This window comes from Columba livia, chromosome 13 (genome assembly GCF_036013475.1).
Source record: "Columba livia isolate bColLiv1 breed racing homer chromosome 13, bColLiv1.pat.W.v2, whole genome shotgun sequence".
NCBI classification, from domain to species: domain Eukaryota; kingdom Metazoa; phylum Chordata; class Aves; order Columbiformes; family Columbidae; genus Columba; species Columba livia.
The window spans coordinates 6978376-6993014 of NC_088614.1; the positions used below are offsets into that span (position 1 = coordinate 6978376).

Here is a 14639-nt window from a genome sequence, read left to right on the forward strand (position 1 = left end):
ATTTTAAATTTAAATCCTCTCCAAATTTAACACATTTTTTCAAACTGCTCTCAATTACACCTATTTACCAAAAATTTCCAGAATGACAGAGTAGAATTGTACAATGTAGCAGTTGCAGAAAAGACCCATAAAAACAAATGATGGAGAGTTCTGTGAAACCAAAACGAATTCCTATGCTATCTGAAGCAATCAACCTTAACGATTCATACTTGGGCTTACCCGCTCAGAAAAAATGATTAATGGAAAGACACTGACAAAAATAACAGAGTTTCTGGACTAAAATCTTTCAGATGAAAGATTTTTCTCTAAAACATGGATGAAATATTTCAGTCGCACTGTCACACTGCGTGTTCATCAATTGATAAATCTCAAGACCTGGGCACACGGTAAATTTCAAACCTATCATTTGAGGCTGCCACACTGACAAGCCACCGGGCATTGCACCAACTCTCTTATCCAAAAAACTTTCAGCAGCTACTGGAACTTTTGACCAGCATGGTACCTCATCAAGAAAATAAATTAGAGATTTTTAATAACCGTGCCAGGAAATGTCACAGACAGGGGAAAGCAGGGCTGTACCAAAGCTGCACAAAGGCAGAAAAAGTTCAGAACATCAGGACAATACACACACTCCGTTACTAATTTATCACATTACTTTGCTACTGTTCTTGGCTCTTTTCAAGCTCCATATAGCTCAACATAACTCTGCGCAACCTAAGGATTTCTGCCATCCATTCCACTAGTTCTGAAACCTCCTGACAGCCTTTACTCCAAGAAAGAAATTTAAGACACTCTATATTAAGACTGTGTCTTTGTGGGTGATCCTGACAACTATGTATTTTTAAGCAGCAACCACCAAACATTGAGAAAATATTTGATAAAACCCTTATATTTTTTTTCTCTCAAATAAAACTAGATTTACCATCATGTTGTTTCTCCAATTCCAACTAATACTTTGCACTGTGTTGACCAAATCTGACAAAAAGAAAGAGGTCTGAGAGACTTAAAACGCTAATGAAACACTATGGCTGGGGTAAGGATGAGCCCAAACACTACAGCCCACTAACAGAAACTCGGCAAGGTCCCACTGTTACCCACAGCACCACCTCCACGTGCTGCTGCTGTGGAATAGGATGAAGATTCCGAACCCCACATCAGGAAGTGTCCTGGACTCTTTCTTCCAAAACAGTTTCCATCTCATAAATTTGGAATTATTTCCTTTCAAAAGAAGTTTCCTCCGGTTAGTTCTTGCTGTAGCTTACACTTCTTACTTGGAGATCTAAACTACTGTTCCTCTGTATCTTAACTGTCAGACAAATTATTCATTACACAGCACCGCGCAGCCTTTATTCCTTATCTGCGCTGCAATTAGTCTGTATATAATGAAGTACTGTAACAGTGGATCAGAGTAAACAATAAGAACAAAAGAACTGAGAACACAATCCGGCTTTCATGAAGATGCACTTAAGCAAAATATCAAGAGCAGTAGGCAGCACTGTCACTTCCGAATTCAACATTTTGTAGTTTTCCAAGAAACATCGGCAAGCCTCCAAAAATCACATACCCAGAAAAGGGTGTTGGAAGATTTCCACACATATCATCCCTCATGTGTTTAATAAAGAGACAGAAAGCAGAACAAGAGGCTAAAATGCACTGCATCTCTGTCCTGGCAGATCATAACATGGGGTGGTTCCTCATTTACTGCAAGTCTCCATTAAAACTTCTGGTTCAGCTCACTAATAAGAATTTTTAAAACTTGGAAACTACAGCTTGGCACGAAAAAAAGGTACAAGTTATCCCACCAAATCAATGTGTTAAGTTTACTAGAAAAGACAACTTAGCATTGAACGTAAATCTGACAACCGTTACACAAAGCGAGAGTCTGGCCTCCCTAATCACAGAATCGCTTTGGTTGGAAGAGACCGCTAATGCAGCGATACAGACAGACTGCATTTATCACTGCATTGTACACCCAGCCAGGGACAGTGCTGCACACAGCCCAAAATTCCACATCGCTCCCACGGCAGCCCCTGGTGCAGGCTCTGAACTCACCGCCCAGGCTGGAACTACGCAATTCCACCAGCAGCTGACACAGAAGACAGTTCCTCTGGCCAAGTTGCCCTCCTTTTCACATGCCCACCTAAGCATATTTCGAACGGACAAGTCTTAGGAAATTAATTTAATTTGAAAAGCACAAATAGCACAAAGCAATCAAACTGTGAATTTATAACACACAATTAATATATTTTATTGTGTGCACTGCCGTAAAACAAATTTTGACTCTGTTAAACCGGCACCAAATGAAGTCACGTAACTAAATTACCAGAAAAACTGTAAACAGAATTCACTGTAGAGTGGAAGAGAAAACATTAAAGCCTAAGGTATTTATTGGAAAAAGAACAAGAGTTTGCTTTCACGGCAGCGCAGCACCATCTGGTTGACATGCCTTTGCTAACTACAACGCTTTTGGTAAAGCAGCAAACCTGGTGTTGTTGCAGTGGCAGGAAGAAGAGAAGGAGGTTGAAAAATCTCCTTCGGATGCAGAATCTGAAGATCACTACCCAAAATACCAACTCCTGCTGGCAGCTCCCTGCTGCCATCTGCAACGTAAGGGGAAGAGGGAGCAATACTGAGCTGACATAAAAGAACACTCCATGCAGAGTTTAATTGTAAATTATCAAGTGATAAAGGTTCTTATGAATGAGAGACTGGGAATTCAGTGAAACATGTGAAACTGAAGTGTTGCTAATGCCAAGTTAAACACACACACCTCTAATTATTTTCTTTTGAGTCATATAGGCCATAAACTGCTAAAAACAAAAACCCCTCAGTGCTCTATTGGCCACACACATCTGATAATAGGTGACTTCTGACCAACACTAACAAATACTTGGGGTAGAAAATTTTAGTGTCTTCAAGACTTCTATCTAAATTACGTTCAGACTGAGAAGTTGCCATCATAAATTCGTACACACAAACCAAAACATTAAACACCAAGCTCCCCATTAACACACAGGACAGATTTCCAATGGTTACAGAATTCAAGAAAAAAATAACCTCAGGTCTGACAAATCCCATAAGAAACTCCAAGTAGTACAATTTACAAAGCATTCATGGAACATGATTTAAATGATTTAAAGAGAGTTCCTGGAGCAATAATTATTGATAAAGAGTATTTAGTGAAAATGTTGTAATACTCCAGTGACTTGCTCTGTGATCCAAACAGTTATTCCCTGTACTTTACTACTTTTGATACAGAACTCAGCCATAATTGACCTCTTCAGTGTGTGACTGCGAAGCCTTCAAAACCACAGGTCAATGCAGACACAGCACCTACTTGGAAGAAAAATTAAACGGAAAAGGGGGAAACAGGCTGAAAAAGATTAAGTTAGTATATCTCAACTACAATGGTATGAGACGTGACAGTTGCCTATACACCTTTGTAATGGAGAATGAAAAATAACTATTTAGAGAAATATTAAGTGTTTTTAACTATGAAAACATGAATGAGGGGGGAGAAGTCGTTAGACAATAGAATCTTTTGATAAGCGTATTTCTCTGGCTGGAATCATCTCCATGGCAAAATGACAGGCACATCAGGATTTAGATATTTAAAACCACATTAGGCAACTCATACATAAGGTACTGCAGGTCAAACCTGCTGCTTCATCCAAGTGGAGTAGATTATTTAACAGACTTCCCATTTCCAACTTCTAACCACAAATAAGCACAGAAATTCTAGCAAGAGTCTTTAGAAAACAAATAAATAAGACAAACTCCATTGTATTTCTGATGAATAAAAATAAAATGAGAAGTAATTAGAAGGATGATGAACTCATTAACTCAAAGCAGCCACACAAATAAAAGCAAAGCAAGTCTAAAAAACGTGTCTAAAATAGCTGATGAGACTTTTCCAGAGGATGGATGAATCAGTCTGGTTTAAGTCAAAATGAAATGTGGAAATAGTTGCAAACTGTCCATGGACCAGTGTCTCATTCTAACTCTATGTAACATCATGAAACTGGTATAAAAATTATCTTTGAGATAAATTAATTCTACATTCATCAGCAGCAAACGGAGCTCTTGACAGCTACACAGAAAGCTGCAGAGCCGGATGCCAAATAAATGGATTTACGTTCTTTTTAAAAGCACATTGATGAGTAATTTGTTCTTTTCTTACCATCGGACTTTATTGCACGTCTGTGTAGCACCAAGAGGAGAACCTGCCACCATGGGGACTTGGATGGGGCTGTGCTGTTTGTTCATGACGAGATCCAGCTTCTCTTCCAATGATTTACATGTGGCCTCTAGTGCCAGCAGCTTGGCCTCAATGCTGTCCAGCCGCAGGCATATTGTCTGATTAATGGAATACAGGAATGACTAGAAACGGGAGAATGCAAAGAAAATGGTTTTAAAAACTTAGGCATTAATCTTCAGCAACATACACATAAGGATGCTCCAGAAAATTTGACTGGAAAACAGTCCTAAAGGAACCAGCAGTGTGCCTAGTGACAAAATTCAGCCACGTACAAATCTGATGACATCCAGGAGCATTTTAGCATTCTCAAATTCTTCCAGATCTTTATTTAGAAGCCAAAAGCATCTGAGCCAAACACATTTTCACCTAAGCACTTTGTTAGTGTGATTTCATACACCATAAAATCATTTAGAATGACATGCCAAAGCCTTTCATTCAATACATGGAAAAACAAAAGTATTATAAATCAGTGAACGCATTGTCCTGGATAAAGTGAAGTAAGATTTTTTTTTCCTGCCCAAACAGATAAATTTAGATGATTACAGTGGAAATTATATCAACACAAATAACCTCAGACACAATTAATGCCGCTCACTTCAGTTTTCTCCTGAACAGCAAATCAAGAAAAGCAAATAAATAAAATGTGTTTTCCTAAGCAATTTTATTCAATAGAAATCATATTCGACTTGGTTTCTCTTGGGAAAAACAGGCCATTCGAGGGGAACATTACACACATTCTCCTCTGCAAACAGCAGCTGTGCCATCTTGTGGCATTTCAACGAACATAGCTAATCCAGCTGGTTTACAGCGCAGCTCTCCCAATACGGAGCTTCAGCTTCTACCATCATTTCAAAAACACAGAATTACATACTATTTAATGTGCGGGGCAGGAAAATACTACTCCCATGCTCATGTTCCAAGACCAAAGCATCGCCTAAAGCACAGCAGTGAGAACAGCTGGGAAAGGTGTGCAAGGACAGAAAACCCTGAACCAAACATGGCTTAGCTATTAGGAGAAGGTTGTTAGCTTAAAATAACTTAAAACATGCTGAAAGTATCTACAAATTGTAACAAAAACACATGCCCAAGTTTATCTTGTAGGTGAAATTCATTCAGTTAATTAGAAAAATATGCCAATAGCAATGTTTGAGTCACTGGACTAATTCTGATGACATTTTATATTGTATATCAAATTCCTGCTACTGGTTTTACACTGGAAGGTTAGCCAATCGTGCAGATTTTAAAATTTATGCACAAAAATAAACATTTACAAGAGAGCTATGAATAATTCCAGTATTAAGTATAAACTCTTTATTTTACATTCTTTTCTTTTGATATATTTCCCCAAGAAAGTTAACTTAATTGATATTGCAAATAAAACCAGAAAAAGGCATTCTCATAACCTTAATAGAGGGATCCTGGCAGTTAATTTCTATCCGCTGACGTTTCAGTCCAGGCTCTACATCATCATCTGTCACTTCATGATTCTCCAACACAACTGCAAAGAGAAATAAGCACTGTCATCGTTTATAATATACGAGCACAAGTCTCAAATTAAAAATACATCAAATGGATAAACCAAAGAAATCTAAAAGGCATTTAATTATAACATACAGTATGTATTCTTTTACACTTACTTGGGTTTTGTTAAATACATGACAATGGTTTATTGCTGCTCTAAAAACATTTATCCCATCAACGACTGCAGCTGACCACAACACATTTTTGCTTAGAAGGTCAAGTTCTAAGTAAGGGATATCACAACATTTGCTTTCGGAAGCGTTTGGGTTTTTTATTTTACTGTCATTTTGTTATATACACAAAGAATTTTAATAATGTATGAGATAAACTGTTTTACAAGTAAAACAACAATTGATAATAGATGGGTGATAGTTCTCATTTGAGGGAAAGCCTAGAACATATTTCATCTGGAGAACAAAAAAAAACATTGCAGCAGGCCATATTTCCAGGTTTTCAGCACTAGTCTACCTATGCACAAAAAAAGGCCCAGGCAACAAAGTCTTTAAAAGAAAAGTAAAATAAAAAGATAATCTGATCTGAAGAGTATTAAAGATATTAGAGTTAAGCTATTGAAATGCCTCTCAGAAAAAAAAATCTGCAGCACTGCTTTACATTTTTAAGAGAAGTTCAACAGTGATTTGCACCTTGTTAATGGGCAATACTCCAAACGATCTTTCTCAGGCCATCACTACCAATCTTACTGTACCTGGGTTATCTGGAGTCAAGTCTTCCACAGCAATCTGAACAACATCTGCCAGATCCTGCTCTGACATCATTCAGAACCAGGCAGCAATATCCCGTCACGCACCACCGCAGGTTCCCGGAGAACTGATTGGACAAGTCATGCAATCCTGAAAAACAGCAGCAGGGGGAGTGTTAATACAGGTGTACTTGTTATATCAACACTGCCTTGTGTTTTTCATTCTTTCTCTCTAAAAGAAGATGCAGTTTTTAACAGAAGTGACCAACCTACAGAGTGATCATCCAGTGGCATCAACTGCCCCTTTATCAAAGAGGCAAGGACTGAACCACCTGCATCCCCCTCTATGCATAAACCTTTCTACATTAGGACCGAGTCAAGCTCCGGCTTTCCACCTTCCTGCATTTTCCCAATGGACAAAGACAACACTCAGCTTCGGAGATTTGGCAGCTCATCCGTATAAAATACAAAATAAAATGTTTTATTTTACATAGACTTTTTTTGTTTCAGAAGTTTTAAGAGCCTACAAGACCATTCCTAAATTGCAGGGGTTTAATTTACAAATTATTACTTAGCTCTTGGAAAGGATCAGATCTGAGTATTTAGTCTTGATGTTGCAGAAGCGCATGAAGCTCTCAAGCCACATCAGATTTGCAATTACTGCATTCTGTACAGATCAATATGTACATGAAATATCCTGAACGTGTGAATCTTCACAGGCATCTAAAATCCTCACAAACATTCAGTGAGAGCAGCTCATCACACCCAGACTTGAAGCAAAACTTGGCCATTTTTCTTGGCTATTGACCTTGCCTGGTTTTTCTACGGCTCAATTCTGATGAAACTGTTTTCAGAATATTGTCTTGATTTTAAAGCCAAAATATTTCTCAGCCCTGCTCCCTCAGAATTCTCTGTCAAGGTTATTTATTAATGTTTTAAGAGAAACTTTCAGCCTGTAAAATTGAATTAAAATCACCGGAACCACTCAATATCTGTGCTTTCCCACAGTTTACAAAAGGGTGGACAATGAATACCAAGAAATCAGCCGCTTTTTCCTTTTCAACCCGAAGCGGAACACACTAGAGAGATAATTTGAGGTTTACCAATGGAAATAGTCATTCATCCCTTAAAACTGACATTGAATCAAATCCAACTATGCAGAAAGATTTTCCCCTGTGCCTGTTCCACTAGAGCACACGAAAGCCATTCAGCCAGACAGGTGGAGCAGAAATTATTTGAAGAGGGCCACACAACCTATAGAAGAATTTTGAGAGCGGCCTGCGCGCTGTGAAAACCCATCTCCAGAGGACTCCCCACACATCACAGTTGTTTATTCAAAATACCCGCACTGCCAATACTGAGTCATTTGAAATTCTGATCACGGTGAAAAAAATATAACAAACTGCTGGGCCAGCACAGTGTGGCAGCACGCCCGAAAAACCTGGCAATATCTAAGTGCATGTGGATGCCATTTTGGCAAATTATGTTTGCCATTTCTGAGAAATCCTGGGAAGCAGCCAGGCCTAACATAATAAAACAGCTGTGCTACGGTTACTGTTTCATAATGTCACAAACCGCTAGCAATATTTAGTAATAATAAGAACCCTGCCCTCAACTTGAGGAACAGCACCCACGACTCCAAATGCTAAAAAAGGACAAACAAAACCCAACTTGAAAAAACTTTGTCTATTTACACGATTTGAGATTTCACTGATACTCCATGTGTTGCATTTAAACCAGTTATAGCTAGAAATCAATATTTCATAAGACAGTTCAAAGGATTTGCACGCTTTTAAATCCACTTTAATACTTCATGTGATGCACATATGTAGCCTTCTAAAATTCATTATTAAAACTTACTGAATTAAACCTTTCTTTAACACAAACAAAAAATAATTTCACACTTCTGACACCTGTCCTGCACCTCTCACGGACCATAGACGGAAAGCGTTCAACCTCTCATCAGAAAAGAAGTACCGAAATATTCTGAGTCTTAAACAGGTGTGTAACCACCCAGCTATGACTGGCAGAACAGCTACTCCACATACACAGCAGTGTGTCTTCATAACATTAGTATTTATTTCCATTTAAACACATTTTATTACAATTTCAGCAAGTCAGACGCAGCTCATGGGCAATTAGCCAGAGTCCTGACAGAACACATAGCAGCCTCTCAACAGGCACAAGTGAGCTCCTGGATCAAAACAGGATGAGAAAACAAATAAATGTGATATTAATGCTGGATGTGTGTATTAGGAGTGCCCGAGTAAGCTACACTGCGTATTGCAAGCATAGCATCTACCACAACTTGAATAAAATGCTCCTCTTCCAAGTTCAGATTTTCAATTTCTAACAGAGAATTTCAGCAGTGGTCTAACCTTGCTGTCAGAACTAAGGGTAAAAGCCCAATAAAATTTAACAGGATTAGAGTTAGTTTATCAGCTTTAAAAAGCCTCAGTCAACAGATTCAAAATAACTTTGCCAATATAGTTTCCACATATTTTACCCTGTGAAGTATTTACCAGCATTTCCTCACGTAAAACACTTACTTTCTTGAAATTTGCTATGCTTTCCCAGCCTTATTCTTTTGCTTTTTTCCTTTCTTCTGGCTGAAACCCCAGTTCCCATTAACTCTAAATCAAATGTATGAACCTTTGCATTAAGAAGCCAATGCTGAAATATTACCTGGAACAAATATTATACTATAAGAAAGAAATATTAACAGAAAGCCAGGAAGCAAGGACAGACTCCAACGGCAACATGAAACGTGCCCCCTTTTTCTCCCCCAACCAGCATGTGGAGGTTGGATCAACAGAGCAGTATTTTATAGTCAATTAACTATTATCTGGAGGAGGCTTATACCAGACAATGGAAAAAAACTCATTAATACATAAACTACAGGAGGCCTTGGCCAGCCCAACTCCAACCGAGCTGTTCAGGTGGATCCACTCCGCATTCATCACTTCTCCAGAGGGTTTTTGTCAGGGTTCAAAGAGACACCTTCAACTCTTATCCAACCAAAAACTGAAAAACCAGGTTAGGGTGCGTATCAGTCATCTGCTCCCACCTCAGCCTCTAGTGCCTCCAAATCTCCATTACCCCCCATGTTTCTGACCCTTCAGGCCTCGTCCATTGTGCAGCCAGTTCCCAGATCTTGTCCTGTCCACCCTCTCCCCACTCCAGACACCCCTTTCGTAACCTCGCCCTGCAAACCCACCTGAAACCCATTCCTGTTGTATAAAGCAGCACTCATTAAAAACTGTCTCTCATTTTAATCACAGCAAATAACAGAAATAATCACAAATGGCAAGCATACTGCATTAGTTCCTTCTTACCTCCCAAAGGAAAAAATACTTTTTCAAAACAGTCCAAAGATTCCAAGATGGAATCAATATGTAGGAACAAGTATCAATATGGAGGAACAGAACTAAATCTTCCAGTAACAGATGCAATCTATTTCATCACCCATCAAAGCTTTAAAATATTAATTGCCCTATGTGTGTATTACGAGTTGAAAGTAAAGACAAACATTCCTCCCGGTTCTTAGCTTTTCATATTCAGAAACAAAGCCCAAAAGGGGAACAGAGAATTCATCCCTATGACCATTTGCTGGGACGTGGCTCTAGTACAGGAACCCCAAAAAAACCTAATCAGAGATAACTAAAGGTTTACATTTCAAGCAGATTACAAAAGTGCACTAGGTATCTCTCGCAATACTCTTACTCAGAATTGATACACTTAACACAGAATTAGTCTTTGTTTAATTAAGTAAATTAATATTTGTAAGCAACTAAATTAAATTCACCTGAATTCCAGATTAGGTTTTCCACACAAGTTTAATGCAATTTAATTAATCTATTTTAAAACATTAATTCAAAATAATTCTTCTGAGCAGTCCCTTGTAAACAAACCTATTTAGTGAAATATCTGATGGCTTTACAAAGTCACAGGGCGTCATTCCAAGGTGTAGAATCAAAAACATCCAACAGCTTGTTAACATACAAAAACGTGCACAAAACATAAATCTTCTCTCTCATATTAATTAGTGAGGGTAAATATTGTATTTCAAATAAACCATTTCCAAAGCTCTAGTCTATATGGAGTGTTTAATTGAACTTCTCTGATTTGAGCAGCTAATCACTGCTCTGGTTAATATTTCTCAGTGCTATTGATAAATGAAAAAACTTCTCTCACAGTTCAATTTGCACAATGACAAAAATTTACTTCTGGTTGTACAAAAAAAAGCTGAAGGATGCCATTTTACTTTGTCCAACCCAAAAGCCCCAATCGTTTTTCCTCTTCATTTCACTCTTCCTTTCAATTAATTAAGGCAAATTTTCAAATATGTCATTTCTGTTACAAATATTCTTTGTACAATGACTATTGGCCAATCAGCCCATTTTTCTGAGCCTGGTCCCACAGAAAGAACCAGGAAATCTTAATATGATTTGATACATTAACTTATTCACAGGTAATCCAAGGTTCAGAACCTAACAAGGCTCTTCTAGTCTTGCTCTGTGACTAGCAACATTTTTATAATCCTGAAATCTGGCTCTTTCTCTCAGATAAAGTCACTTGGTCAGCTGTAACAGATCCTTCCTACGCTAATTAATAATTCCCCAACAAGCCACATCACTGCAAACGTTAATGCACTGTGACAGATGAGGAATAACAGAATAAAAATCTACAATTTAACAGCATGCAGGGTTAAATGCGCTGTAAATACGAGCGCTACCCTTACGCTCCAGCTCTCTGAAGCTGCAGTCTATCAGAATATGGAATTGAAAACTGTTCTCAGTGTAAGGATGGAAAAAAAAACCACACATCTTTATTATTACTAAAAACTATAAAGGAACATAGCTTCCATCCTTATTTGCAATCCACCTTAAATGACAAGTAGAAACATTGTATTTTAAGTAAACTTCTTAGTAAAACCACACAAGTATTTCTGTTCAACAATTTAAAAAATTAGTCTAACAATAAACAGGCGTCTTTGGTTCAGCCAAAGACCAGGAGGAAAAAAAAGTCTATCCTCCCAAAACATGACAGAAATATTCCTTATCAGTGAAAGCACGGACACCATTCTGGAGACAGATCTCTAAAACAAAGATCACTCACAGAGATGCTCTGCTGATGGACTCCAGGACAAGTTCTTAAAATACAGATAGCAGGAGAAAAAAGGAAACAGCTGCTCCAAGAATAAAAGATCTTCAAATTTTGGGGGAGTGCAAAATCTTCCAGGAAGGCAGAAATTCTCAAATATTGCTACAAAAGCTCACAGTATTATTAACGTTTTATTGTTTTGCTTCTAGAAGTGTTGCCCTTTTTTAAAAATTATTCTACCTGGTAGAAGCTGTTTTGCTTGCATATCTTTTTCTAACCCTTCTAATACCCTGCTGCTGGCCATGACCTACAACAAACTAAACCAGAAACACCACTGTCCTGCTTTCCAGCCAAACACGTTGGGGCAGGAGCAATGAGAGCGCTGAGAGCGTCACAGCCCCTGTAAAACACTCCAGCCACTGCCACAGCTTCGATATGGCAAAGATTCCCAAGTGAGCTCTGAGGGATATGTTAACATCCATTACAACTACATTTTCAGGTACTTAGACACGCAAAAAAGTCTTAATTTAATTTTACAGACGTATAATCCCATTGAACTTAACAAGACTACACGTACGAATTTGAAAGACCTCCCATACAGACTGGATATACCTACGTGTTTGCAGATTCAGTGCCTTAAGGCAGAGGTCACCTTTCTGCATTGTGGCATAATTACTCAGGACACAGATCATTATTGTTATGCACAATTTATACGGATGAAAACCAGCAAATCCAAACCAAGAACTGCCCAGACAGCAAACGCAGAACCAGATGTAGTCATGTTGTTTTATTGTCTTCATCCACTAGATGGAGAATCTTTACTGGTAACAGCTCAAAAAAATCCTGCAAGTACCTAAATTCGAAGAACTTCCAGAATTAGTTTCATATTACATTTATATAAATGTTTTGGAGAAGTTCTAACCATGCTTAGAGGATTTTTGAGATCAGCAGTCAATATGTCCTTTGAGCTTCGGGTAACTACTCCTATTTGAAGTAAGAAGTTACTACCTTAATAGCAATACAAACACCTGAACTTCATTTGGTGTGTGCTTCGTAAGACTCTCTTGCTTGGTGCCTGCCTTCCATTGATAGAAAGTTCAACTGGAAGGTTACAGGGCTAGAAAGTCTGAGTTTCCTCTTTGCAGGAAAGAGGCTTTGCCTCCCAGAGTTGCTCAGTCTCAACAAACACCCCAAGAACAGTATCAACCGTGACAAGCGCTTGTCTCAAATTAAAAGGAAATTTGGTCAAAATGCTTTATTCTTACGTATTCAGCTTACCTAAACCAGAACCTTTGACAACAAAAAGGAATAACATCACTTATATTTCTTTTTTAGAATTCTATATTCTTCCTAGCAAGTGCACTGCTCATCTTCTATACCCCAGAAAAACTTTCCGATCCAGCAGTTCCAGGGGCACAAGGACAGACCCCAGGGTTGCCACAGGCTTCTACTGTCAAAAAGCACCACAATCAACACAAAATACACAAATAGTAAAATGCTTCCTCAAATGTCTTCTAATAATTTACCTCCTGCAGCTATCTAGAAAAAGGGAACATTCAACCTGCTGAAACAGACCTTAGCACTGCTTTAGAATACATGAAAAATACTAGTACTTGAAAATTCTTACCAAAAATACTTATGAAAATAAACTGAAGAGCATCATCTCAGTAGAAAAATGAAAAGTGAGCAGTTCTTCACATTCTGAAATACTTCCATTAGTACAGTCTGATCCTGTTTTGCCTTCTCCCTCCCTCCTCTAGAAAAAAAAAAAAGTCACTCCGGCTTTCAACTTGCAAGACTATATATTGGTAGGATGTTCAAGAGAGATGAGCTGGTACGTGTAACAGCCACATTGGTGTCCAAGGATTGGAGAGGGAAGGGGTGTGTAACTTCACATCTGCTGTACATTCATACCATGGGGAGGAGAGAGCCATCCTTTTTTTACCCTAAAATACAGGTGCTCCCATTTGCACAGGAAAATTTGAACTTAATGTATTTTTTCCCATAAGTCACGGTTTTACAAACCAGAAGCAGGATAAAATAATTCTGTTCAAAAGACAACATTACAAGTTATTTTATTTAAAGCCCCAAATGCAAAGGATTATATGAAGTTAATCCTTTTGTGCACTTTTGCTTAAAGCCTCGACACGCAGTCTAACAAGTGGTAGGCAAAGCTAAGCATTTAACAGAGCTTTAAAAACCTAAAACTGCAAGGAAACAAATGTTTGACATGACTTTAAAGACATTTTATTATTTTTACTTGAAAAAAATTATTTAGCCTTTTAATGAATATGTGAAAAACAGAAAACAAAATTACGTCAATAGTTAACAACTAAATATCAACTTTCAAACTAAAGGAAATGAAACCTGTGAAAAATATTTTATTGGCAAAGTTTAGCATACATAGACATTTTATTGTTCTAATTCTAACCATTAGCTTCACATTGTCTCCTCCTACAAGTAGCTCTTGAGGTTCTGCTCAGTTCACATAAAGAGCTTCTGTAGATCTCTGGACCAAGAGCTTCTGTGACAAAGAGAAACACCCATCTCTTCCTTTCCAAATCAACGGAATGACAGAGTCTTTACTAAGGAGCATCACAGCAATTTCAATTCAGGGCATTCTTCAGTGAAAGAGATGAAGACATTCACATTCAGGCAAAATAAAGGCATGGATTCTTCCCGCACCAACAGTGCTTTATGAGTTATGGGAAAAGCTCAAGATACAGACCAGGGACAACCTGTAGTCCTTGCAAATGTGAGAATGTTACTGTAATTAACGTGGAGCTGAATCCCACAACACACCATGACTCCTCACAAAACCAAAATAAACCCAGAAGGAGCACTTCTGGTTACAGGGAGCTACAAATACAAGCTCATCATTCTTCACCAAATCGGTCCAAACCAGTATAGACCATGTTGTACTGTGTTAAAAACAATACAGGCAGGAAACGCCTTTTTCAAACATATGTAGCAGAACATGTGCTGATGGGAACCTTTCAGCTGTGAACACTGACAATCAGCACTCACTATATTGCTACCATACCCTTAATGCTATTA

At 38.2% G+C, this 14639-nt stretch overlaps 1 protein-coding gene across 12 annotated transcripts in view; it reads right to left on the minus strand.

The window, feature by feature from the left end:
- Positions 1–14639, minus strand: part of BANP (BTG3 associated nuclear protein) — a 131621-nt gene that overhangs the window by 115272 nt on the left and 1710 nt on the right. For all 12 annotated transcript variants that reach the window (XR_010465913.1, XR_010465912.1, XM_065028808.1 and 9 more), the window contains exons 2-4: positions 6486–6630; positions 5662–5756; positions 4181–4380 (exon numbers count right to left, since the gene is read on the minus strand). Coding sequence is in view for 10 of the 12 variants with exons in the window: in XM_065028808.1 (XP_064884880.1) it covers positions 4181–4380; positions 5662–5756; positions 6486–6555 (365 nt within the window). In the remaining 2 variants the exon portion in view is untranslated. The remainder of the gene's footprint in view (positions 1–4180; positions 4381–5661; positions 5757–6485; positions 6631–14639) is intronic.